The sequence below is a fragment of the Hippoglossus stenolepis genome, chromosome 23 (assembly GCF_022539355.2).
Source record: "Hippoglossus stenolepis isolate QCI-W04-F060 chromosome 23, HSTE1.2, whole genome shotgun sequence".
In the NCBI taxonomy this organism is placed as follows: Eukaryota; Metazoa; Chordata; class Actinopteri; order Pleuronectiformes; family Pleuronectidae; genus Hippoglossus; species Hippoglossus stenolepis.
Window position 1 is genome coordinate 8426004 of NC_061505.1, and position 23392 is coordinate 8449395.

The 23392-nt window shown below is 41.9% G+C and overlaps 2 protein-coding genes across 8 annotated transcripts in view; one reads left to right on the top strand and one right to left on the bottom strand.

Moving 5' to 3' along the window:
* The first annotated feature begins 1462 nt into the window (after window positions 1-1462).
* On the top strand, window positions 1463-17514 carry sec24d (SEC24 homolog D, COPII coat complex component). 2 transcript variants are annotated; one of them, XM_035148902.2, is made up of 23 exons: window positions 1463-1539; window positions 2489-2696; window positions 3137-3239; window positions 3577-3713; window positions 3911-4195; window positions 4573-4694; window positions 5030-5141; window positions 6072-6199; window positions 7638-7776; window positions 7920-8035; window positions 8679-8803; window positions 10445-10636; window positions 10886-10979; window positions 11720-11836; window positions 12015-12185; window positions 12737-12833; window positions 12936-13081; window positions 13170-13308; window positions 13839-13957; window positions 14111-14290; window positions 14583-14774; window positions 15153-15242; window positions 15599-17514. In XM_035148902.2, the coding sequence occupies exons 2-23, from the start codon at window positions 2546-2548 to the stop codon at window positions 15737-15739; spliced, it is 3096 nt and encodes a 1031-aa protein (XP_035004793.1). In that variant the 5' UTR covers window positions 1463-1539; window positions 2489-2545; the 3' UTR covers window positions 15740-17514. The 2 variants fall into 2 exon arrangements, with proteins under 2 accessions (XP_035004793.1, XP_035004795.1); XM_035148904.2 differs by lacking the exon at window positions 1463-1539 and adding an exon at window positions 1575-1810.
* The window catches only part of kcnip4a (potassium voltage-gated channel interacting protein 4a), a 114445-nt gene continuing 105728 nt past the window's right edge, over window positions 14676-23392 (bottom strand). For 5 of the 6 annotated variants that reach the window (XM_035148906.2, XM_035148909.2, XM_035148910.2 and 2 more), the window contains 6 exons: window positions 23235-23304; window positions 22685-22755; window positions 21728-21835; window positions 20390-20494; window positions 20197-20259; window positions 17805-20077 (listed from right to left, as the gene is read on the bottom strand). In XM_035148906.2, coding sequence (XP_035004797.1) covers window positions 20030-20077; window positions 20197-20259; window positions 20390-20494; window positions 21728-21835; window positions 22685-22755; window positions 23235-23304 — 465 coding nt within the window. In that variant the 3' untranslated portion in view covers window positions 17805-20029. Of the gene's footprint in view, window positions 14760-17804; window positions 20078-20196; window positions 20260-20389; window positions 20495-21727; window positions 21836-22684; window positions 22756-23234; window positions 23305-23392 lie in introns of those variants that run through there. The other variant, XR_007032386.1, reaches the window with a different exon arrangement.

Consider the following 23392-nt stretch of genomic DNA (forward strand, 5'->3'; position numbering starts at 1 on the left):
GTTGTCATCCATGTTTTATTTGATTTATAAAAATTTGATATGTTTCTATGATAACAGAGAGTGAGGCCTGCTGGTGAACAGAGGTGCAGCTTGTGAACAGGCAAGGCAGGCAACTTCTTGGGGCCCCAAGCCAAGAGGGGGCCCCCCGAGGGCTGACACACTTTACTCCACAGCAGTGTCTCATAAGGTGGCCAGTGACTACACCCTCCCCTCCTTCTCTCTCTGACAACCAATGGAGTATTTGCGATGACATCTCAGTAGGAAACCTCCCTATAGGGGCCCTGTGTTATTCTCAAAATTTGAATTGAAAATGAAAGCAAAGGAAAATGAAGAGGAGTTGTCAATCTGGAAGTGAAAAAAGAAAGAAAAAAAGATCAGGAAAAATAAAACAAACTTAGTAGTACAGACAGTATTGAAACTTCAAAACAATTAAGCCCGGGTGAAATTAACATCGTCTCCGAGAATAGACTTTTCATATGGGACATCAGTAATTAAAGCACGGGCCTTATAATGTGGGCTATAATTTTATGTATATTCATATTTTGTACTATATTTATATTGCATTTATTTCAAGTTATTTATGATGTTTTATACATGTATATTGTTAAGTTATACTTAAAATATTTGTATCGTGAATATCTGCTTTAGCACATACTTCTACGACTAGAAGTATGATACTGGATGCCTAAATTTCCCTCAGGATCAGTCTATATATCTATCCATCTAGATTATTTATAACATAATGTTGATGAACGCTTTGAGGGGGCCCCCTGCATGAAAGTTTTGCTAGGGGCCCCAATAGACTCCAGACTCGCCACTGCAGGTGAATGTAAAACATGTGTGTTATAGACTTACTTACAGACCAATATACAGACTTCTATATAGACTTTTATACAGACTTATACAGACATATACAGACTTATATACATACTTATAGACTTACATACAGTCTGATATAGACTTGTATACAGACTTACATACTTATCTATGGACTTACATACAGTTTTATATAGACTTGTATACAGACTTAAATACATACTTATATATAAACTTACATACAGATTTATAAACAGTCTTATATACAATCTTCTAGACCTTTATACAGACTATGGTTATAGATCAGTGACCTGTGCTGACGTGTATGGGATCCCTCTGCTTCACGCATGCGCACAGCGACATGCACTACTCGGTGTCCTGTGAAGTTGGTCAGAGGCAGATGGAGCAAAAGCAGCCACCTGGATATTGGCTTTTCAACATAAAAGCACAACGTTCCATTTTACCGAGATACTTTGACGCACAAAACGCAAAATATTTTTTTGCAGAGATGTAAAAAATGCAGTTTAAAGTACAAAGTTTCTGTGTGTCTCATTTAATAGCGTCCGAGAACGTTTACTCGTCTGTAAGGACTTGTATTTTGAAATAGAGCGCCGGAAACTCCGGGTGTTTCGTTTCCCTCGTAACGTAGCGACCGGCGCTCCGGTGGAGTTTGACGTGGCACTCTGCTTCTTCCACCGAGGAGAGGACCGCTGGAACATTCAGGTAAATCACGCTGCGACACCGTTCACAACACGGACATGTGGACCCGGCCCCTCGCTCGGCTCCACCAACAACTTCCTAATCATTCTCTCGCTTCCGGTGCGGAGTTGGAAGAAAAACGGAGAGAAAAGTTTGTGTGTTGATTTCCGCGCTGCTAGCAAGATGCTTTCCGTGATTAATAGACACGTCACGTCGTCGCACTCCTCTGATGTAAAGCCAAAGGTGAAATGTTAACCTGCGATGTGGATACGTGCGTGAAGCTGGATGTGAATCGGTAAAAAAAAACACACACAAAAAAACCCACGTAGGGATGCTTCATAACGGTTCCTTTGACGTGGCAGAATCTGGGAAGTGGCAGAACGACTTCACTATTGAGCTGAACAGTTAACAGCTGGTATTGATTTCTATCCATGTCTTTTTAATCAGCTGGGGGGGGGGGAAATGTGTTGTGTAATTGGTTTATTGGGTTGTAATAAAGGGCGTCAAGGGTGTCGAGCACAGCTGTTGTTGTTGTTGACCCAGCTGTTCCTAGAAGTTTGTAAAAGACTTGACATATAAGTCGATAGTCTCCATGTACTGGGTGGGAAATGACAGCAAAGCTTGTAATCCACTGTTAAACACTTACAACAAGTGTTTTTCAATGGCCGACAGCAAAACAGAGAAGTTGACCCGCCACAGATAACTGCCTTATCTCTCAATAAGCAACACCAAAGGTCCATGTTACACCAGTAACGATGATTGCATGAGGTCAAACATTAGCTGTTGCTTATTTGGCTTGTAAACATCCCGGATTCATTCAACGAATACACAAACTTAAATAAGAAATGCCTGATGCAAACTGTACGTGGGTCCTGTGATCTTCTTCCTTAACTGCCCACGCCCCAAAGAAAAAACGAGGTCTTTGTTTTGAAATGAATTCTTGTCTTAACTTTTTATCTTTTCCACTTCACAGGCCGTCGAGGCTCATGCGTCTTGGAAGGAAGAAGGAAGTAACGGGCGTTGCATCGAGATGAGTCAGCAGGGTTATGTCGCCGCACCCCCGTACTCCCAGGCCCAGCCAGGGATGGGGGGCTACCAAGGTGGATTTGGGAGTGGTCCTACACAGCCCCTCTATGGGCACTACGGGGGGCCACCTCAGGCATTCACCGCTCCACCAGCAGGTAGAGGCCGTTTGCCATTATACTTCGAATGGTCCTCAAATTACACGGTTGTCAGGCTTTCAATTAACGGGTCTGCTCTTGCCAGTGGAAGCTGTGCATTACAGCTTATCAGTTGTAGTAAATTATACTTTTTTCTCCATAATAGCAGTAGAACCTTACAATTTCCCAGCTCTCAGAGATTACATTGGTTGTTTTGTGTGCATGAAAGAAACCAAATAATATGTTTTGCAAACTATGGCTCATAAGATGTCTTAGTTTTTTGCAGCTTATAATTCATCTGCTACACCACTGTGATAGAACGCATATTTAGAACCAACGGCACGAGCAAATATAGATACAGTCAATTTCTTGTGTATATTTCATAACTGTACACTGAAACAAGCTCTAAGTCAAGTGCAAACACGAGCACTGAAATGATGGTGTCATCTCACTCACTGCAGGAATGATGAAATCACCGGTTTCCTCTCCTGCCGGCATGCCTCCACCTCAAGTCGGCAGTTCGTACAATCCAAACGTCCAGCAGAATGGCGCTCATCCACAAAGGTAACAGCGAATCTTCTCTGAAATCAAAGCAAATAGGTTAAGAATGCGTAAAGTTACAACTGGATGTTGTTAGATCACTTTGTTTAACTGGGTAAGGAACAAGTACTGGCTTGCTGTGATGATGCTCCACAGGCCTTTAAATTTGTTTTTATCTTTTTATTGTTAAAATTGTCTTAACAGATTATTTCAAAACAGCAAAGTTTACAGGCAACTGTGCTGCTCGTTTTACTGACATCATCCAACGTTGAATGAACTGTTATTAGCAGCTGTTAGCATGAGACACTTAATCAATATGAGACCACAGTACCCTTGCTGTAACTGTCCTTGTACTCCTCAGGTACCCTGCTCCACCAGCTGTATCTCCTGCTTATGGACAACCCCCACATGCCCCATACAACAGCATGGCCTCAACTGCCCCGCCTGCAGCTCAGCAGCTCACCAATCAGATGAGTGCTATGAACATGGGCAGCTATGGTAAGTTTGCTTTTTACAAATTTACACTGCTACTCATCCTACAGCAACATATGTTCACTTTTTGGAGGATTATGACTTTGGACAGGATCTCTTCATGGCTACATTACTAAATTATTACATTTACTATGAAAAAAAACTGGATCCAGAAGTACCAGTTCTATGATTAATATATTGTTGCAACTTTCCTCTTTGTGTAGCCCCAGGGCCCATGCAGAGCCCTCCTCCACCAACCGGCTCTGTAGCCCAACAGCCTTTCCAGGCGCCTCCTCCACCAGCGATGGGCCATCCACAGATGCTTCCTGGCCAGCAGTCACTCCACTCATCCCAGCAAATGCCCCCTCAGATGGGTCCACCGCAGTCACCCCAAATGAGCATGGGAGGCATGGGCAGTCCTTTTCCCGGCCCACCGCCTTCAGGCCCCGGAGGTTTTCAGCAGCCTGGTCCTGGACCCATTGGTCCACCAGGATACCCACAGCAAGCTGGTAACTCAGACTCTGCCACCAAACAAACAAAAAGAAAATGTGTCATTCAAGGGGTATTAGAATCAGATTGTTTTAGTTACTTGTTTAATTAGTTGTAGAGCTGTAGATACATGGTCAAAGTAGTAGTGTGTCTGTGATGTGTATTTCTTTTTTGAAGTTGCTCTGCATAATAGAAATATTTTGTATGTCAAATAGTTCTATAAAACCAAAAGGATGACAGGAGAATAAATATTTGTCTTTCTGGTGAAGAAGTATTTGAGCAGTCAGATCAGAGCTTATTCTACAGCTTACAAACAAAGCTTCAAGCACAGTTCATACTTGACACCTAAGCCAACAAATACCCTCTAATAGCCAGGATGTCTTGTGTCCATGTGCAGGTCAGTTTGGGGGTCACATGGCTGGGCCCCAGCAGGGCATGCAAGGGGCCTTCCCCGGAACACCGGGCGCACTGGCTGGCCCACCGCAGAAGAAACTGGACCCTGACTCTATCCCAAGCATAGTGAGTTGACAGCTAATCCCCCTGGGACCTCCTTCACATACCAACATACCACATATGTCATATTACATTTTCTGTCCTGAGCTAGTGGCTTATAAAATCCTCAAAAGGTGTGTGACAAAGGCATGTACTGTACATATTTTCTTTTGTTAAAATTACAGGTAGTTTTTTAATAATTTCTTATTAATTATATTTCAGGTAATGGGATAATAATAAAGGAAATGATCTAGATTTACAGGAAAATGGTTGATGATCAAAGAATGTCATGTAGCTAGACTCTCCGCATTAATTACATATTCATTTAAAAATATGGTATTTACATACTTTGTCTGTTTTAGACTCAGATCATACAAGATGACCAGGCTAACCAAGGAGGACAGGTCTTCAGCACAAACATCAGAGGACAGGTTCCACCTCTGGTCACCACTGACTTCACAGCACAGGACCAGGGTAACCAAATTAACCCTTTAATTGCTAGATGTTTTGGGCTAAAGCTGCTTGATTTCATAGGGAATATTCACTTTTTGTATTTTTGTCTAGGCGGACAATCTTTCATTTATGTTGCGTTCCCAACTTAATTTAATCTGACCTAGCAACATCTATACTGATGCTTACACCTCGTAAAAACCTCACTAGTGTTACTTTTATATAGATACCAAGATTATTCATATTTACCATGTTGTTGGAGAGATATACTCTATTCAAGGTTCAGTGTGAAGGATTTAGTGACATCTAGTGGTGAAGTTGCATGGTGCAGCTGAATACCCCTCACCTCACCTCACCCTCCCCTTCCAAGCATGAAGGAGACCCCAATGGCAGCCTTCAGTTGTCATAAAAACTCAAAAGCTGTTTAGTTTGTCCAGTCTGGGCTCCTGTAAAAAACATGGCAGCCTCCGTAGAGAGGAGCCGCTCCTGATGTAAATATAAAGGGCTCATTCTAGGGTAAAGACAACAACAATTTGTACAATTTAGGTGATGACACTCTAGTGAAAACATCGTTATGATTATTTTATATTCAATTCCTGCCAATAGATCCCTTTCACCTAAATCCTACACACTGGAACTTTAATTTTGGTCATGTTATTTGCTAAAGCTCTGGATATTTGTAATGGATGGTAATCTGTTGCAAATGTAGGTGAAAATCCATTCATTTCTATTAATACGCTAAATGTCTGTGTTTTTGATAAAAGTTGAGCACATCAGGTTCAATAGTTTTTTATGTGGATTGGGGTACATACTTTAAGTTCAAGGCTTTTAATAGGTATCTCCTTGAGGATTATAAATATTGACTATTTGTTATTATAATAAATCTTAAATGCAGAACTATGTGAAAAGAATCATAATATCCAGGTCATTGAAAGTTGTTTTTGCTGATCCCAGGCAATGCCAGTCCCAGGTTCATGCGCTGCACCACCTACTCCCTCCCCTCCACCGCCGATCTGGCCAAGCAGTGCCAAGTGCCCCTGGCTTGCATCATTAAACCCTTTGCCACTTTGCCAAAGAATGAGGTAAGTTGTGGATATATATATATATATATATAAATCACGTGTTCAATTAGATCAAGAATACATAATCACTTGCTAATGTCAGTCAAAAAAAAAAGAGATGAGAGTCCTTGCAGCTTGGCTGTGAAAGAAATAAAATCATATTTGCCTCATGTCAAGTTATCCTCCATATCCAACTCTTGCAGAGAATGATAAATGCTAATATATGCCAGTGTCTTGACCACAGATGGAGATTTGTGGTGGTCAACCTTGTGTTAAAAGCATCCACTAAATGTAACTCTCTGATAGATGTCTCTTTGTACTACAAAAGTGAATTTGTCCGGTGAATGACCCTCCTGTTGGATCACGTGTGGTCCAAGAATCCTGTCTTAGATACTTTCCCCCTACACTCGCCGTGTCCCAGGAACCAACCGGCCTTTTTAGGCAATGTTGGCTTTCTCTCATCTGGCTTGAGGCTAATTAGCTAATGTCAGATCTGCAGAGACCACTAGAGAAGAAAGGAGGTTTTATACAAAAGCAATCAGATGTAAGTGTCTTGTACTTTTTTGCCTCGAATCCAGCCAGTGCAGCATGGAGCAGATTCCCACCCGAAATACAAGAGTGAAACTAAATCCCAACTGAGTTTGTTATTCTAACTCAAAGGAGCATGGTGTTGTGTTTGGATGTTCAATTGATTTATTCATCATCCACCATATTTTGTTTACCGCACCGGTTAAACAGCTCTTAGACACTGTAGTGGTTCTCAAACTGGGGGGTGGGCTCCTCTAAAGCCGCTGCAGGAGGGGTGTGGACAACCAGGATTAAAATACAGAGTGAAACTAAGTTTAATGACCTTAGACACGGGGGAAGAATGAACTAGCAAAAGTGTGTATATTGTTGTTTCACCAAAAATATATTTGGATCCTTTTGTTACGTTCCATATCATTGTTAATGGCTGATAAAAAACAGTGGTGGAGGACATGACAGAAAAAGTTTGAGCAGGACTGCTGTAAACACTTTAACTCATTTGAAGCAAATACTTTCAATTTGTTTTGTGTCAAACCACGCAGGGAACTTTAAATAGAAAGTGTTACATAGTGTTTGGTTAGCGAACTCTGTAACAGCGCTGTGGTTTATATATTAAACAGCTTCATGCTCATCATTCTTATTCAATAAGAGACTAAATGTTCTGTATATGAAAGTGCAGTGTGTATTGTTTGGGTGCCATGGAATGGAGACAGAGCAGAATTTAGTATGGTCCATGTATGGTTAAATGTTGCATTGCTGAAAACACGGGCGGCATCAGAAGAAATAAACCATTATAAATAATCTGTGTATCAGATATGGTTTTCTGTACACACTGAAGAATTTAGTTTAGTCATCGATTTCCTTTTAACAAACCTAGAATTAATTTGGGTGAAAACTTGAATTGAACTTGTATTGTGTACCTGTCTGTGTCTAGACTCCTCTATATGTTGTGGACCACGGTGAGACGGGCCCCATCCGCTGCAATCGATGCAAAGCCTACATGTGTCCCTACATGCAGTTTATCGATGGCGGCCGTCGCTACCAGTGCTCTTTCTGCAACTGTGTCAACGAAGGTACAGTACTACTATTTCATCCTGAAGACTTAGGCAAAAAAAGAAGAGAAACATGCGTTTGATTTAAAGAACAAAAAAGTTAAAAACTCTATCAATATATTATGCAAACTTTGTGATTCACATATTTTGTTGTCCTACCCCAGTGCCAGCCTTCTTCTTCCAACATCTTGACCACATGGGCCGTAGGGTGGACTTCTACGAGAGGCCTGAGTTGTCCTTGGGATCCTACGAGTTTACAGCCACCATTGACTACTGCAAGGTACAGCACTTCTCAATACACACCACAGAGTGCATTAAGTTGATAGTTTGAGTTTATAGACAAGAGAGAGACAAGTTGATGAATTCAGGGTTTGTCTACTATGCACTGAAAAAAAATAAAAATAAAAAAAGACATACAAATCAACTGTGTGTCCCCATGGAGGCTGCGGCTGTTGAGAACAACATCAGAGGGTCAGAGTACATTGGCAAAGCTGAGTCACTCCACTGGCCTACTTTTTTTTTGCTCTGTTTATTGAGACTTATAAACACTCTCTGTGGGCCAGCGATTAAACAAAAGCCTGCAAGGTGAGTGTCGTGTCGTGGCTCGTAACTGTGGAAACATAACAGTGTCTTACTGACACACACTCCGCTGCCATTAACCTCCATTAAGGAATTCATACCTGGCACAGTCTTCTTACAGCTACACCAGCTCTGGTTGTTTGGGAACTAATAACAGAAACTTGAGGTGGAAGACTCCAGGGTTTGCACTCTAAGACCCTCAAAAACTGAATACAGGACTAAAAAGAGGAATCATTTGTTTGCACCAGACACTTATTTCCTCATTTCATTTTGAAATAAGGTATTTTATGCTGCATTCCTGTCAAGTCAAAATTAATCTCACCCTCTACCTTCATCTCCCGCAGAACAACAAGCGTCCGAATCCTCCCGCCTACATCTTCATGATCGACGTGTCCTATAACAACGTCAAGAGTGGCCTGGTCAAACTGATATGTGACGAGCTGAAGACTCTGCTGGAGAAGCTGCCCAGGTACACGATAACACACACACACACACACACACACACACACACACACAGTACAGGTAAAAATATATTACTACATGTGCTTTATTACTTATTCCTCTTTTACACCAAAATTAGTGGGTATATGCAGGTTGTAAATGCAGAACTATATGCTGTTCACACTCAACATGCACTTTGCCAAAATAGGACATCCCTAAAGTCCTAAACATCAAGCCAACTATTTGTTCTCATCAGCTGAATATTCCTGCATGACGTTTTGCAGATGGTCGGTATTGGTCGAGGAGGGCGCGGCGGCTGCCAAGAACGGAAAATATTATAGTGCAGGCATGTGAAAGAAAAACAAAACAAAACAAAAAAGAAATAGCTGTACAGATGGCTCCGGTATTTGTGGTAACGGTTGTTCCGGAAGTGAGTTTTTTTGATTGATCGTGGCAGGAGAAGATGATTTACCTCACCTGGTTCCTTCGCTTTGCTTTATTAGCACCAGCAACAATATTTCCATATTTGTGTGATGCCATGACATCATCTCTTCAGCTGCGTTTGAATCTTCTCTTTTGTTTGTACAGGCACTAAATTAAAGGCATTAGACACACTGCAGTTTGATATGCTTCGTATAATTCTGCAGTGTTTGGCACGTTCACTCAAAATAAAGCCCGCGTCTGGTTAAAGTAAATGCAGATGTTCATTGTTGGTATTTCTAATCTCTGCCTGGTATTAGAAAGGATAACATCAAATCTGAATCTATTATTTCCAACAGCACCCATGACTAATGTTCCCATAGGGGTCTGGGATCGCAGTTAACCAGTGGCATACGTTCTGCTCCGAAACCACATTACATGTTCCCCGGTGCGTCTGCGTGATTTAAGTAGAGCGGCTGACAAACTGCAGTTGGCAGTGTCAGTGAGGAATGCTTTTAAATTACTGTGATGGTGAAGGGTTTTGATGTATGGTGCTGGTTCAGCGGAGCTACCAGTTCCACACCCGAATCCAGAGAGTTCTGGTAAACGTCAGAGGTTTTATTTTTCATTATATGTTGCACCGATACACACAAATGAAGCATAGTTGGTTCACAGACTGTATTCACTGTATATATCTTTATATACACAGTCTATATATAGATAGTATGTATAATGATAATCTATCGCAAGTTGTAAGAGTGAGAAACAGAAAGAGCAAAAGAAAATAGCAGGCATGGGTCAATGGGCTTAGTTGTTTTCTTGAAGAACCAAAAATTACTTGGACATGGACACACACACATAAACAAGTCCATATTGGATGTTCTTTCAATCCTGAAAGGATGTTTATACTTGACCATGTACCATGGCTGGGAAATGGACTTTCTAATAGCTGAAATGGTGCTTGAAAGTCATGTGCAAACCCCGATTTTCATCCTGTGTTTTCTCTTGCTTCAAAGTACCAGTTTCCTCAATATTTAAATAACAGCTTCTATTTTTTCCTGTTATGTTGCGTTATTGCGGGAGGAAAAAAATGTAGTAGACATGCAGTGGGATCCAAGCAGTGAACTCAGGGTGACTTGTTTCGAACAAAATTGAATTTATCCACTGCACACATTTGAATAAACATTTCCAATGATGTCCCAGAACACACTGTGAAGTTCACAGACCCTTGTCTCTTCTCCCTTACCAGAGAGGAAGGTGAGGAGAGCTCGGCGATTAAAGTGGGCTTCGTCACCTACAACAAGGTCCTGCACTTCTACAACGTGAAGAGCGCTTTGGCCCAGCCCCAGATGATGGTGGTGTCGGACACGGAGGACGTGTTCGTCCCGCTGCTTGACGGCTTCCTCGTCAACTTCCAGGAGTCGAGGGCTGTTATCGTAAAGTAAGAAGCAACTCATTGGAAAATGTATATGTAGAGAAGTTAAAAGTTGAAAGTTTCTACATAAGTTTAACTTTTTGCTTAGAGGTTAACAAGGCTTCAGTTGAATATTTAAAGAACAACATTTTTTAAGTAAAAGATTATGCCCGAGAAAGACAAAATATAGAAATCAATATTGGAGGTTTTTACTTAAATACTGTGAAGTACAGGCAAATTGCTGAGCAAGCCATAATCCTGTCCCCTTGTCTGCAGCCTCCTGGACCAGATCCCTGACATGTTTGCAGACACCAACGAGAGTGAAACGGTCTTTGCTCCCGTCATCCAGGCCGGCGTGGAGGCATTTAAGGTCAGCCCCCACGCGGTGACATCTGTCAGCATTGGGTGGAAGATTAGGAGGCTACAGCAACCTCCTCGAACTATGAGAGGCTGCTGTAGCTTTAGATATGGAAGAAATCTATTAGGTTGATTTGACTGTTTGTTAATTGTATCTTTGTACCAAAGCCAAAACACACAATGGTGTGTTTTTCCAGAGAAGGTCAATTTAAAGCTAATCGAAAGAAAAAAAATACACTGCAACCACCCCCACAAGATTGTTTCAATTTGTCAAAACATATCAGATGTGTGGAACGACTTCGGCACTTGTGTCTGAACTCGATTCAGCAACTTTCTTTTTCCTGATGTTTGTGTTTACGTTCAAGTCCGGTAAACTTTCCCAGTGATATGAGGTCAGTGTTTGGCGCAGACCAAAGGAAACATTCTCACAGCTTTTTATTGGAAACAGTAATATTACACACTAGCAAATAGCCTTGTTTATTTTTCTATGCCTCTTGGTGTTTAATAATACAAAATAAGAGTATTGCTCACGTCTTTATCTTCTCTTTAATCAGTTTATTTGACAACCACAAGGTAATGCTTTAAAAATAAAAGATGATTATCATTAGAATTATTTGAGTACTGCCCCCCCTTCATGGTTTCACTCTATTGCTACAAACAACACATCAGGAAAGAACACACTACACACCTTTTAGTTTGACCTTCTTTTGGAGATTTCATCTTTCCCCTCTCTCGTCACTCTGCCACCTCCAGGCCGCAGAATGTAGCGGAAAGATCTTCCTCTTCCACTCCTCCATGCCCACGGCCGAGGCTCCTGGCAAACTCAAGAACAGGGATGACAAAAAGCTGGTCAACACAGAGAAAGAGAAAGTGAGTCGGTTTTTTTTTTTATTGTGTTGAGTGGACTTGACTGGCGGAATTTTTTTTATTTTTTATAACATACCCTCTTTTGTCAAGAGGGTTTAGACTTTATTTTGAAAATGATTAAATTTACACTGATCTGAGGGGACTGCTGACTTACCCAGCAGGATTGTCTGTTTTCTCATAGAACCTGTTCCAGCCTCAGAAAGGAGTGTATGAGCAACTGTCGAAGGACTGTGTGGCACAGGGCTGCTGCGTGGATCTCTTCCTCTTCCCCAGCCAGTACCTCGACTTGGCAACCATGGGTGATGTGCCCTCGCACACCGGAGGCTCCGTTTACAAGTACAACAACTTTCAGGTACAAGATACAGTATATGGACAAACATTTTTTCAGTTTTTATTTCTTGTAATTACGATATGAAGCAATAACTTCACGGGCGAAGGCATTTGCAGCTTATGAAACCTTTCTGTGTTCACATAATAACATTGGCATGGTACCCACAGTTTAATATAACTGCCCGAAAGGAATAGTGCAACAAGCATGGGAAACGGCTCCAAGCTGTACAAACACACCACAGACCAAAGAAGTACTGTTCTGTTGAACACGCACATTGTCTAAACAAACACTGACATACTTCATTAATAACACTGCAATGTAGGCATTACACATAAAACACTTACATCTTCAATTCTAGTGTTCATTTATATTTCTTACTTTTGTCCAGAATGATGTTTCAGTAAAGCTTTTCTTGGTTTTAAATTAAATTACTTGTATTGAGGTTAATTTATGAGCCACCGTGTCATTGACAGTGTAGATCAACTATTGACAATACTGCCACCTGCTGGTTAGAGCTTATGCAGATCACATGCCGGATCGGCTGCTCACCCAAGTGCACTTCTTCTTTCCAGGTGGAGACAGATGGGGAGCATTTCCTGAGAGACCTCAGGAAAGATGTGCAGAAGAGCATCGGATTTGACGCCATCATGCGTGTTCGCACCAGTACAGGTAAGGAATAGTGCAGGATTTTCCATCTGGTGTCTTAATTAGACAAGATTATCCTTGTGCTATAAGGTTTGACCTCCCTCTTCTTCACGTTTCTGTCTTCAGGCTTCAGAGCCACAGACTTCTTCGGTGCCATCCACATGAACAACACCACAGATGTTGAGATGGCGGCCGTGGACTGTGACAAGGCCTTGACCGTCGAGTTCAAGCACGACGATACGCTCAGCGAGGAGACCGGAGCACTCGTGCAGGTAGCTTATGTCTTTTTCCTTTCTGTCCGTCAGATATGAAATCTCCAAGGTCTGCTTCTAACATCTGTTTGCACGTGTCTTTTCCCAGTGTGCCTTCCTGTACACCACCATCAGCGGCCAGCGACGCCTGCGTATCCACAACCTCAGTCTGAACTGCAGCTCGCAGTTGTCAGAGCTGTACAAGGGCTGCGAGACGGACTCGCTCATCAACTTCTTTGCCAAATCAGGTGACTGGCCTTTTACATTTAATGAGAAAAGGGAACTAAGATAGTTTCCCCCACACGAATGCTATCATTTTGTCTTTCACGTCAAGTTTGCATTTAAAGCACTTTTTTTTTTTTTTACGGCCAAATGCAGAAATTCTGTACTTTCCATCTTATGATCTATGAACAGTCCATTATTAAAGGAGGCAGCCTTCCTATAGAGTCAGCGCTCTTTATTTTGGGGGGGTGTAATGTAGTGCAGACGTAGCCTGCTGATGCAGAGCTAATGCTCACCGACTTGTGAGGAAAAGAAGAATGAGCTGTGAAAGTAAGGAACACATGTTTCAAATTAGGAACAGATAACACAAAGCCTGCCATAAAACTTAGTTGTAGTCCTGATGTCGAGTTGCCTTCTTTCCCTGCTAATCTCCCTTGTACTCCCTCTTCCCAATTTAAAATCCTCCTTTTTGCGGTTTATTCCTCTTTCTTATTAACTCTTTTCTTCCCCATTCCCCCTCTCTCGTATTTTAACTGTTTTTCCCGTGCCCACTCAGCTTACCGTGCCATATTGAGCCAGCCTCTAAAGAATGTGAGGGAAATCCTGGTCAACCAGACAGCCCACATGTTGGCTTGTTACAGGAAGAACTGCGCCACCCCTTCCGCCGCCAGCCAGGTCAGTGCGGAGCAGCACCTGTAATGCAGGCAGTCTTTGATTTGACGTCACAACAAGATACGTTTAGGTTTGACGTGTCTGTAATTGTTATTTCACAAGGACATCTATTATGTATAAGTCACTAAACATTGTTATGCATGTGTCCATATTTAGCTGATCCTGCCGAGCACCATGAAGGTGTTCCCAGTCTACATGAACAGCCTGATGAAAACAGCCCCCTTGGTGTCTAGCACGGAGCTCTCCACAGACGACAGGGCCCATCTGAGGCAGTCGGTCATGGCCATGGGGGTGGAGGACACACAGCTGCTGCTCTACCCTCGCCTCATCCCACTGGTGAGGGTCACACTAACTTTGTTTTCATGCTTGGTTTTCAGTCATACTGTCGAGATAAGGCCCTGCATACTCTATCTCATCCTGAATATTCTCTTAAACAAGACATTTAATGATTTTTCCTGTTCCATGCTGTTGTATAGGTTTTTGTGTTGGTAAAAGGTTTGAAAGTTAAAAAGCCCAAAAGTCAGTTTCCCAAGTTTGAGCAAAGTACTTTGCGAACTTTACCATTTCAGTGGGAAACGTCAGACTCTGTTGAAATCTTAATCAACTCTGTGTTTTTTCTTTTTAAAAGCACAACGTGGACGTTGGAGGCGATGCTCTGCCCGCTTCGGTGCGCTGTTCAGAGGAGTCTCTTGCCGACTCTGGCATGTTCCTGCTGGAGAACGGCCACTCCGTGTTTCTGTGGTTGGGCCAAGCAAGCCCCCCTGACATCATCCAGAGCATCTTCAACCTGCCCTCCCTCGCCCACCTGCAAGCAAACATGGTCAGAATTCATTTAAATAGCACTTAGATCTCGCACACACTTATAAACCAGATAAAACAGTACAATATGAATCCTTTGATGCAGCCAGGAAGTAGCTTCACATGTGTAACCTGTAAAGTGTTCTACCCTGATGAAGGCAACAATAGTTCTAAAATATGTAAACCTCATGCCGGGTTCAAACAGAGACATTTATTTTTCCAAGACAAACGTAAAACATGTTCTGGTCCACGTGGGGAAGGAGGCAGAAAATCATTAACAGCGTTTGAAGTTCACTGGTGTTAATAAAATAAGTAAATAAAAATCACAACTTGTTTTCCAGCCTCAAATTTAAGATATTTGAATTTTCATTGACAAACCTTGTAATTGTTCTTTTTTCAGTTTTCGCTGCCAGAGCTGGACAACCCACTGTCAAAGAAAGTCCGATCTATCATCAATGGCCTGCTTGAAAAGAGGCCGAACTCCATGAAGGTAAGCAAACGATTATTGTAAACCAGCAACTTAGTCCATTTTGTGCTTTAAAAAACTATTTGCCCTCAGACAGTTGAAGTTTATTCAAGACGTAACACTTTGGTAGTGGAAAACCGCCAAAGATAAATACTATGGAGCTTTTCCATGACCTCTGCCTCCCCCTGGTGGATTTAGTATGTAAATACAAGACGCCCCAAGGACCCATTCTTTTCCCAAAGCACAATTTGAGGATCCATATTTCAACCACATTAACTTTGTCAAATGTCAACAATGCAACTTATATTTCTTTACGTCCAAAATGTCATTGTGCCACTAGTAACTGCATTTTAAATGGAATCTGTTTCCTCTCCGCTCAGCTCGTCATCGTGAGGCAGAAGGACAAGCCCGAGCTGTTATTCCGTCAGTTCCTCGTGGAGGATAAAAGTCTGCTCGGCGGCGCCTCCTACCAAGACTTCCTTTGCCACGTTCACCGGGAGATCAGGCAGCTGCTCACCTAATTTAAAGTCCAAACGCCCGTGTCCTCAAGTGTCCCCATGTTTTCTACCCATCCGGGTAGAAAACACAGGATCTAATGGACCGTGCACAGATCTCACAGGGTCAGTCCATTTGAAATTGTCAGGACAGTGCTTTTTATGGGGTTTTATAAAAAGACAAGAGGGAACAAGGATCCGGGAGATTCCTCCTCCAGTGTCCACAGCTGCCTTTCACATACACACACGGTATGATCTCCAAATAACGACTTGTCGCTCGAGGAGCTTCCGAGTAAATCTGTCAGAATTAAATGGACAACACATCTCGTGTTTCCCGCATTGGATACTTGGCGTGATGGACAGTGGAGACGGTAATAACATCAGTGCCTGCGGCTGAAATGCATTTTGGCAGAAAGCCCACTGGCATAAGCAATAGAGCATCTATCTCCACTGTGTTTAAGTTGATTTAAGCCCTTTTTCCTTTCACTATGTAGATTTACAGCGTCTGGATAACACGAGGGGTTATTTGTAGATGTTTGCCAGTATTCGTTACCCTCAGATAAAGACTTAATATTTAAAGAGTTCTCAGAATCTCATTTTAAAATATTGATTTCATTTTAAACAATAAACTCTGTAAGACAATTTATAATATTTAATTTCTTTTCTGCATTTTATCTCATTATCTCTCATTTCATTAACCTTTAGTCAATGTATCTGCGGTAGTCAGTTATTTCATAATTTAGCAGAAACATTGGCAGGATAAAGTGTTTTTCCCCGTCATTACACCGTGAGTAATGAGAAGCATTTGATTCACACAGGCCCACACCAAAGAAAAGAGAAAAAAGATTCTTTGACCTTTTATGGCCGAGACTTGATCTTCACAATGTGCAGTGACGCAGAAACTGTTCTGGTGTTCTGAGATTACAGGGAAACCAACGCAGCTGTGGCTCCACAAAGGAAACAAGAGAAACTCCACTTTTCCCTGTAGAAGAGTCCGAATTGGTCGTAAAAAAAACTAAAACCATTTATAATGGTATCGAGTAAAAGGACTTAACATGATGCCCAGAGAGAAGACGATGTGACAGGGGCCACGTATCAAGCTTTTCCCTCAAACTGTCACATTAAACTTTGTTATTTATTCTTGTTGGAGAGATATATTTTGACAAGCAACTTACAAAAATACGAAAAAAACAGCGCCAGCGATTTAAAATCTTCTGTCTGGACTGACAATCAGACTTCAGCTCACGGTTCAAATGTAGTAATTTACTTTTATTACTCAAATAAACTTGTAAGATTTCATAGTTAACGAGTTATATCATCATTCTGCATTGCCTTGCTTGTTTTTTTTTATACCGGTTGATCATTTCTTTGCAATGCAGATTCTTCATTTGACAAATATCGGACCATCTTGTGTGTGTGGCCCACGAGGTCTTTTTTGTACATGAAATGCGCAACTTGTGTTGTCAAAGATATTCCTATCTGCCTTAAGTTGATATAATACATGTAGTTGTGGAAAAAAAAATGATGTCCAAATGTATATGTCCCTTTTAACGTCCGTGGCTGATTTAAGTCCATCTTCAGTATTTGGTTTTATATGCAAAACGTATCTCAGGTAATTTCAGTACCTTTCCATTTTTTAGTTGGGAGCAATGATTCGAGTTGAACTGGAAAGATGGATGTTCTGGGTTTTGTTTGTTTGTTTTGAGTGGAATTGTGGGAGATGATGGATTGGCGTGGCCCAGTACTTTCATTCCAAACCCTAAAGAAAACTTTGTCTAATTAAATCTTTGCTGTTGCAAAAACTGTTGCTGCTGACATTTGTTTTTAAACGTTGACACCTACAGTTTGAGATAAATGATAAAGTTACAGATCTGTAAGTATGAATATGTTCTCCTGACATTATCGAATGAGCTCGCTAACCATAATTTAAACGCTCAAATTGCTGATTGGTGGATATTTACAATTAGAAACCCATTGCACACTATCCAATAAAGTATATACAGGCAAAACTACAAAGACCTGATCTTACATGAGCAATAACCTTAATATTTACTCTTTAATTTCTCCATATACAGCAAACATACACAAAACGTCTGTAGATGTAGAATTTATTTTTGTTTTGTTTGTTAAATCCAGTCCAACTGGCAATATTTTGCCTCAGCGTGTGCCATCTTCTTGTCGCCACAAGGGGGCACCAGACAACCGCTCTTCAGTCAGACACAAAAAAAAAAGGAACAATGCACTTTTTCATCCTCACACATGCTCTGCTCTTATTGGGTAATAAACTACTTCTAAAAGGTCATGGACGAGCATACAAAAGACATTTCGGAATATACAGTCGAGGATTAATTTCAGTCAAACCCAACAATTCCACATGCGCCATCATAAGAAATGCACAGCCGAAGGAAAAGCTGCGGCCCGATCACTGTGGTCTTGTGAGATCTTAACGTGACAGATGTTTTGTCCATTTACATGAATAAATACTGTGTTTTCCCACCTATCACAGTACTACAAAATATTCTCTAAGACAAACACCAAAGTGTGTGACCAGCGCCTCGGATGCTTCGGATCCTATTTACAGAAGAGATGTAAAAATGTCCTACAATTTACTTTTTCAGAAAATAGTATCTGCATCCGCCGGGATGTTTTAAAAGTGATTTGTATCCCCCCCTATTTTTAATACAGTTACGTACCGAGAATAAAAACATGAACTTACAGTTTTACAAACAGCAAGGCACACAAACACAAATAAACAGAAAGTCAGGTTCGATGCTATTTCTTGATGGAAATATACACATCATCTCATCTCCGGGAAACACGAGTTAAAAAGAATACAAATGGGAAGAACCTGCCATTTTCTTTGCTGAATAAATTAACCAACATGACTTTCCTTTAAGTTTGTGACTCCGATTTCTGCTCATACAGTGTAATGATGAAAAACAACATGATAAACTGTCAAATGCATCAAACTGATTATCAGGTGTAACTCAGATTTGCGGCCGCAGCCAGAAACACTCATTACTCACATTACATCCAGACACTTGCAGTTGGCAGTACCTCAGTAGTTTCCCATGAGCGAGTCGGTGAACTCCTGCCCAGCATGCCTTTTGTTTTGCACACATTTGGGGCCAATCAATGCTTTAATCAAAGGCAGCAGGAACCAATCAGGCTGAATGGTCGGGGTTCAGGGGGAGCTGGACCCGAGCCCACAGGAGAGTTGGAAAGCAGCAGGAACCCAGAACATGACGAGCAAAATAGTTTGTACCCACCAACCGAACCTCGCTGCTGTTTGTCTTATGAAAAACAGTGAATTATGTGAAAAGTGAATTTTCATTTGAATACCGTACAACTGACAGTGTTTTTTTAAACAACGGCCAAAACACCATATAAATAACCTCGGACACTCCTCTCAGTGTAAACTCCTCTCAGTGCTTCAGAAACTGAAATAAAAAAAAAAAAAATGATAGATGGTTTACTTTACAGATCATATACATACACAGGGTGAAATGAAATACACTGGAAGCAGCATTTATTTAACCCGCCCGATTTTATACTCATGGGTAAATGGAGCTACCGGTGTGCTTCTGTGGACAAACCGCCCGCGTCATGGTCCGATTTTGACATCAGTGTCCTCGTGTCGTCTCATCCTCGTTGGCAAGTAAACATGAACTAAAGTTTCTCATAGAGTTCATATATATATATTACCTATAGTATATACAATTTTAAAATGGTACAATGTGTGTTTTTTTCCTTCAAAAGAGCAAAGCGTAGGAACACTCTGGAATCAAACCCCCAGTCTGGAATGTTGAAACATGATTTCCTGTTTGTTTTTCCTCTTTTTTCTGGTGATGCCGTTAAAAGTCACAGTGATTTCACTTGGCAGCACATAAAACAAGTCAAAGCTGCGACGGAAAAGAAAACCAGCCCAGACCCTCCTTATTCCCAGTGTGTTTCCAACATTGAAGGCTAACACAGTTTACAGACGGCAAACAGAAAGAAACAAACACGACTCCGGAGACAGATGGTGGAAATAAACCTTGAAGTGAAATTTTCAAACCGGAGCTGCAGAAAACCGTTATTTTTTTCTGTCCTTTCAATTAACTTTTTTCGTCGTTAATTTTTCCAATATCGCGTTCGGAAAAGGCGACTGGATTCCAGAGTGTTCCCCAGCGTGCTCCTGCCCATGGCCCCCCAGTCGTGGACAACAGCTTAGTCTATGATCAAAGGTTCTGCATAGCACACTGTACACAGTACGAGTCCAAGTCAGTTATTGGGCCGAGCTAAAGATGGTGTTGTTCTCCGACGCTCGGCCGAAAGCTAGAGAACGTTTTCAAAGAGGTGCATTGATCTCATGATGTTTTCATCCTGCAGACAGACGGACAGAGAGAGACAGAGAGAGAGAGAAAGATAAACAATGTAATGAGAAGTGTGCCAGCAGCGGTGGGAGCAGACGTGTCGGGGGGCGGGGGGGGCATCCAGCTTACATTTTGGCAGCAGTCGATGAACTCGTCTATGGTTACCACTCCGTCTTTATTCTTATCCATCTTCTGTTGTCGGTGAGCGAGAGAGAGAGAGAGAGAGAGAGAGATGAAAAGCGAGTTAAGTTCTGCTAAAGCCTCTTCACTGTGACAGCCATGTTGTCTGTGTTGTCTGTGCTGCTGCCGGCGCCGCACTTGCCTGAAAGAAAACTTCCACGTGCTGACGAGGCGTCTCCTCCCTGAGGGCGGGGTACGTGCATTTCCCCATCATGTCGTAGATGGCCTTCATGATGTCCAGCATTTCCTGTGTAAAGCACAGAGGGGGGGTCAGTGCATGCACATGACACAGGAAACACCCCCCTCACCCACCGCTCACCAAGATCATTTTAGTTTTACGGTTCTTGGTTCAGGATCTATTTCTGTGGAGTTTGGGGCTTTTAAGGATAATTGGAGACTCTGAATTGACCGTAGGTGTGAATGGTTGTTTGTGTCTATATGTTGTAACCAGCCCCCCCCCCCCCCCCCCAGCCCTCAAGAGGATAAACTGTAAAGATAATGGACAGATGGATGTGGTGAGGTTTTTTATAGTATCCCTGTGTTCCCGGCTTTGGCTGCAATTACAGTGGAGTGAATGGAATCTCACATGTGTTCAAATGAAGAGAAACATTGGTCCACGCGGTGGTTCTCTAAAAGGGGGAGGGGCCACTACAGGGTGGGATGCGGGAAAAATATGAAGTGAAACCAAGATTTCTGACGCCGCTGCACTGACCTTTATGTCAATAAAATTCAACTTGGATCATTTTTATTACGTCCTTCCCCGTCACCGCGAACGATAAAATATTTACAACGAGTTTGTGGATGTGGCTCCTTCATTTTTAAAATGTAATTTTTAAAAATATCTGCTACCGTGGATACAACAATTTGTTGGTCAGACCATCGCTTTAGTCCAGACTGAAATATCCCAACAGTCATTGGATGGATCGCCATGACAACGCATGACATTAAGGCTGATTCTACCTACACCATAGACTGTATGTAAAAATGGACGACACATCTCCTCTTCCTATCTAGAAATGAAGCCAAAGTATCCAAGATACAAACAAGGGATTAATAAACTATGCTGCGGCCAGCCACCAGGTGGTGATAGAGACGCTGCTGACCAATCCGTCTTTACATACATGATCTCTACACTATCACGATGACAATAAAGACGGGAAAAGAAAATTAGATGGAGAACAGGACATTCATTCCACTTAATGAATGAAAATGTAATTAAGAATCATCAATAATAATAAAATATACAGTTTATTGTCATGTCTGGAGAAATAAACAAAATAAAATTTGATTGATGGATTGATTGATTGTTAAAATATCCATTTTCCCATGGGATGAAGGCAGAAATCTCAAACAGGCATCTGATACAAACCACCAGAGTGAACTCTAATTGCAAAGCTGGCTGAAGCCTCTTATGAAAAACACCTTCTTAATCACGCCTGCATAATGGAGCCACCTCTTATCAGCGTGTGAAGAGACGAACCTCTTTGGTGATATATCCGTCTTTGTTGATATCGTAGAGGTTGAAAGCCCAGTTGAGCTTTTCCTGGACGGTGCCTCGCAAAAGGATAGAGAGGCCCATGACGAAATCCTGCAGCGACGGGTGAAATACACACATTTGTAAAAGTAGCCTTTTGCAGATAAAATAAAATCACAGAGTCACAACAATATGCGGAATCCCATGTGATTTCATACATTTTTACAGGTATTCATAAGAGCCAAATGATGAAACAGCAAGAGAGCAGACGCTGTAAATTAGAATAACTCATTATTCACATTATTAGCCGTCTCGTAATGTTGCGTTTTCCTTCGGGGGGGATCCTCGGTACTTTTGAACAGACATTAGTTAGTGAAGCTCTGGTTTGGAGTAACGACAGGTTTTCTGTTCGTATAAGCAAATGCGTGCCCCTCATGAATATTCATCACGTGTTGACGGCTTCTCAAGTCGACGCGCTCGGGTTGAATTAAAGGGATTGTGGTGAGCAGGTTGTGTAATGAGGCGGTGGAATGCATTAAGGGGCCTGAGGTGACCTCTCTTGAAATTGTTGAAATGTCCAACAAGAGAGTGAAGTTAGTTCGAAGTTATGTGACAAAGAATTTCCAGCTCTCTTGATCATTGTGACCCTTTACTGTAGAAACTTTGGCGAAAATGAAAGGGAAAATCAGCTAAACTTTCATTATATATTATTGTAGACATTTTAAGATGGTACAGTGTTATAGAGGATATTATTAAAAACTATTATCGCTTGGTTCTGTAACTGTTATTTAATGCGATACTACCATAATGTTGCATATCTTTTAGAAGATGTGTCCAAATCGCACCAAATTCGACACCGCAATTCCTTGAAGCGCCAACAAAACACACACTAAAGGTGAAGCCGATCAGATGAAGGGTTCTGGAGATATGCGTTCCACATACAGACAGAGTAGATAGACTCACCTCAAAACTAACAGAGCCGTTGTGATCCGTGTCAAATGCATTGAACAGGAAATGTGCGTACGTGGAGGCGTCTATGAGGGAGAACAAACACACACAAGTCAAGTTCAGAAAAAATCTACCACAACGCTGACGTTACACCTCCACAGCTGCAAGGACAATTTTTGTAGCTTTTTCTAAAACAACATCCTCAGATCATTTTTTTTCCGGTGTGCCGAGCCATTACATGCACTGGTCTGCCTGAACCTCTTTCCCCAACAGATATATCAAAGCCTCCCACTGTTTTCTGTCCGGCTCCTCGGGTGGAATCTTTGCATAGTGATGAGAACCAACAGCGAGCGAAAACCCTTGGCGTCATAGATAAACGCCGCTTTCTTCCACCGCGTCTCCCACTGTCCCTGCGTTTCCTTTGATGGAACTTTAACTCTTAAGTACTTCGGCACTTGATGGGAGAGAGTGTGTGTGTGTCGGTCCGGCACACAGAGGAGATAAGAGGCAGCTGAACGAGGCCGGCGACACGAGCGGGAAGAAAAGAAAAAGACGGGCAACAAACCTCCTTGTGGGAAGAACTGCGAGTAGATGTCCTTGAACGTGTCTTCGTTGACGACTCCGCTGGGGCACTCCTGCAAGACAGAGCAGAATCACACAGGTCATCAGCGTCCGTGTTCACGCTTCCCTCAAGTCTTTGCATCGAATCGGAGTTTAAGATGT

Coding starts and splice junctions, on each gene's coding strand:
- sec24d (XM_035148902.2), top strand. CDS start 2,546: ATGAGTCAGCAGGGTTATGTCGCCGCACCCCCGTACTCCCAGGCCCAG. Junction 8,804..10,444: donor CTGCTGGAGAAGCTGCCCAG/GTACACGATAAC, acceptor CTCCCTTACCAG/AGAGGAAGGTGAGGAGAGCT. Junction 14,291..14,582: donor ACCCTCGCCTCATCCCACTG/GTGAGGGTCACA, acceptor TCTTTTTAAAAG/CACAACGTGGACGTTGGAGG.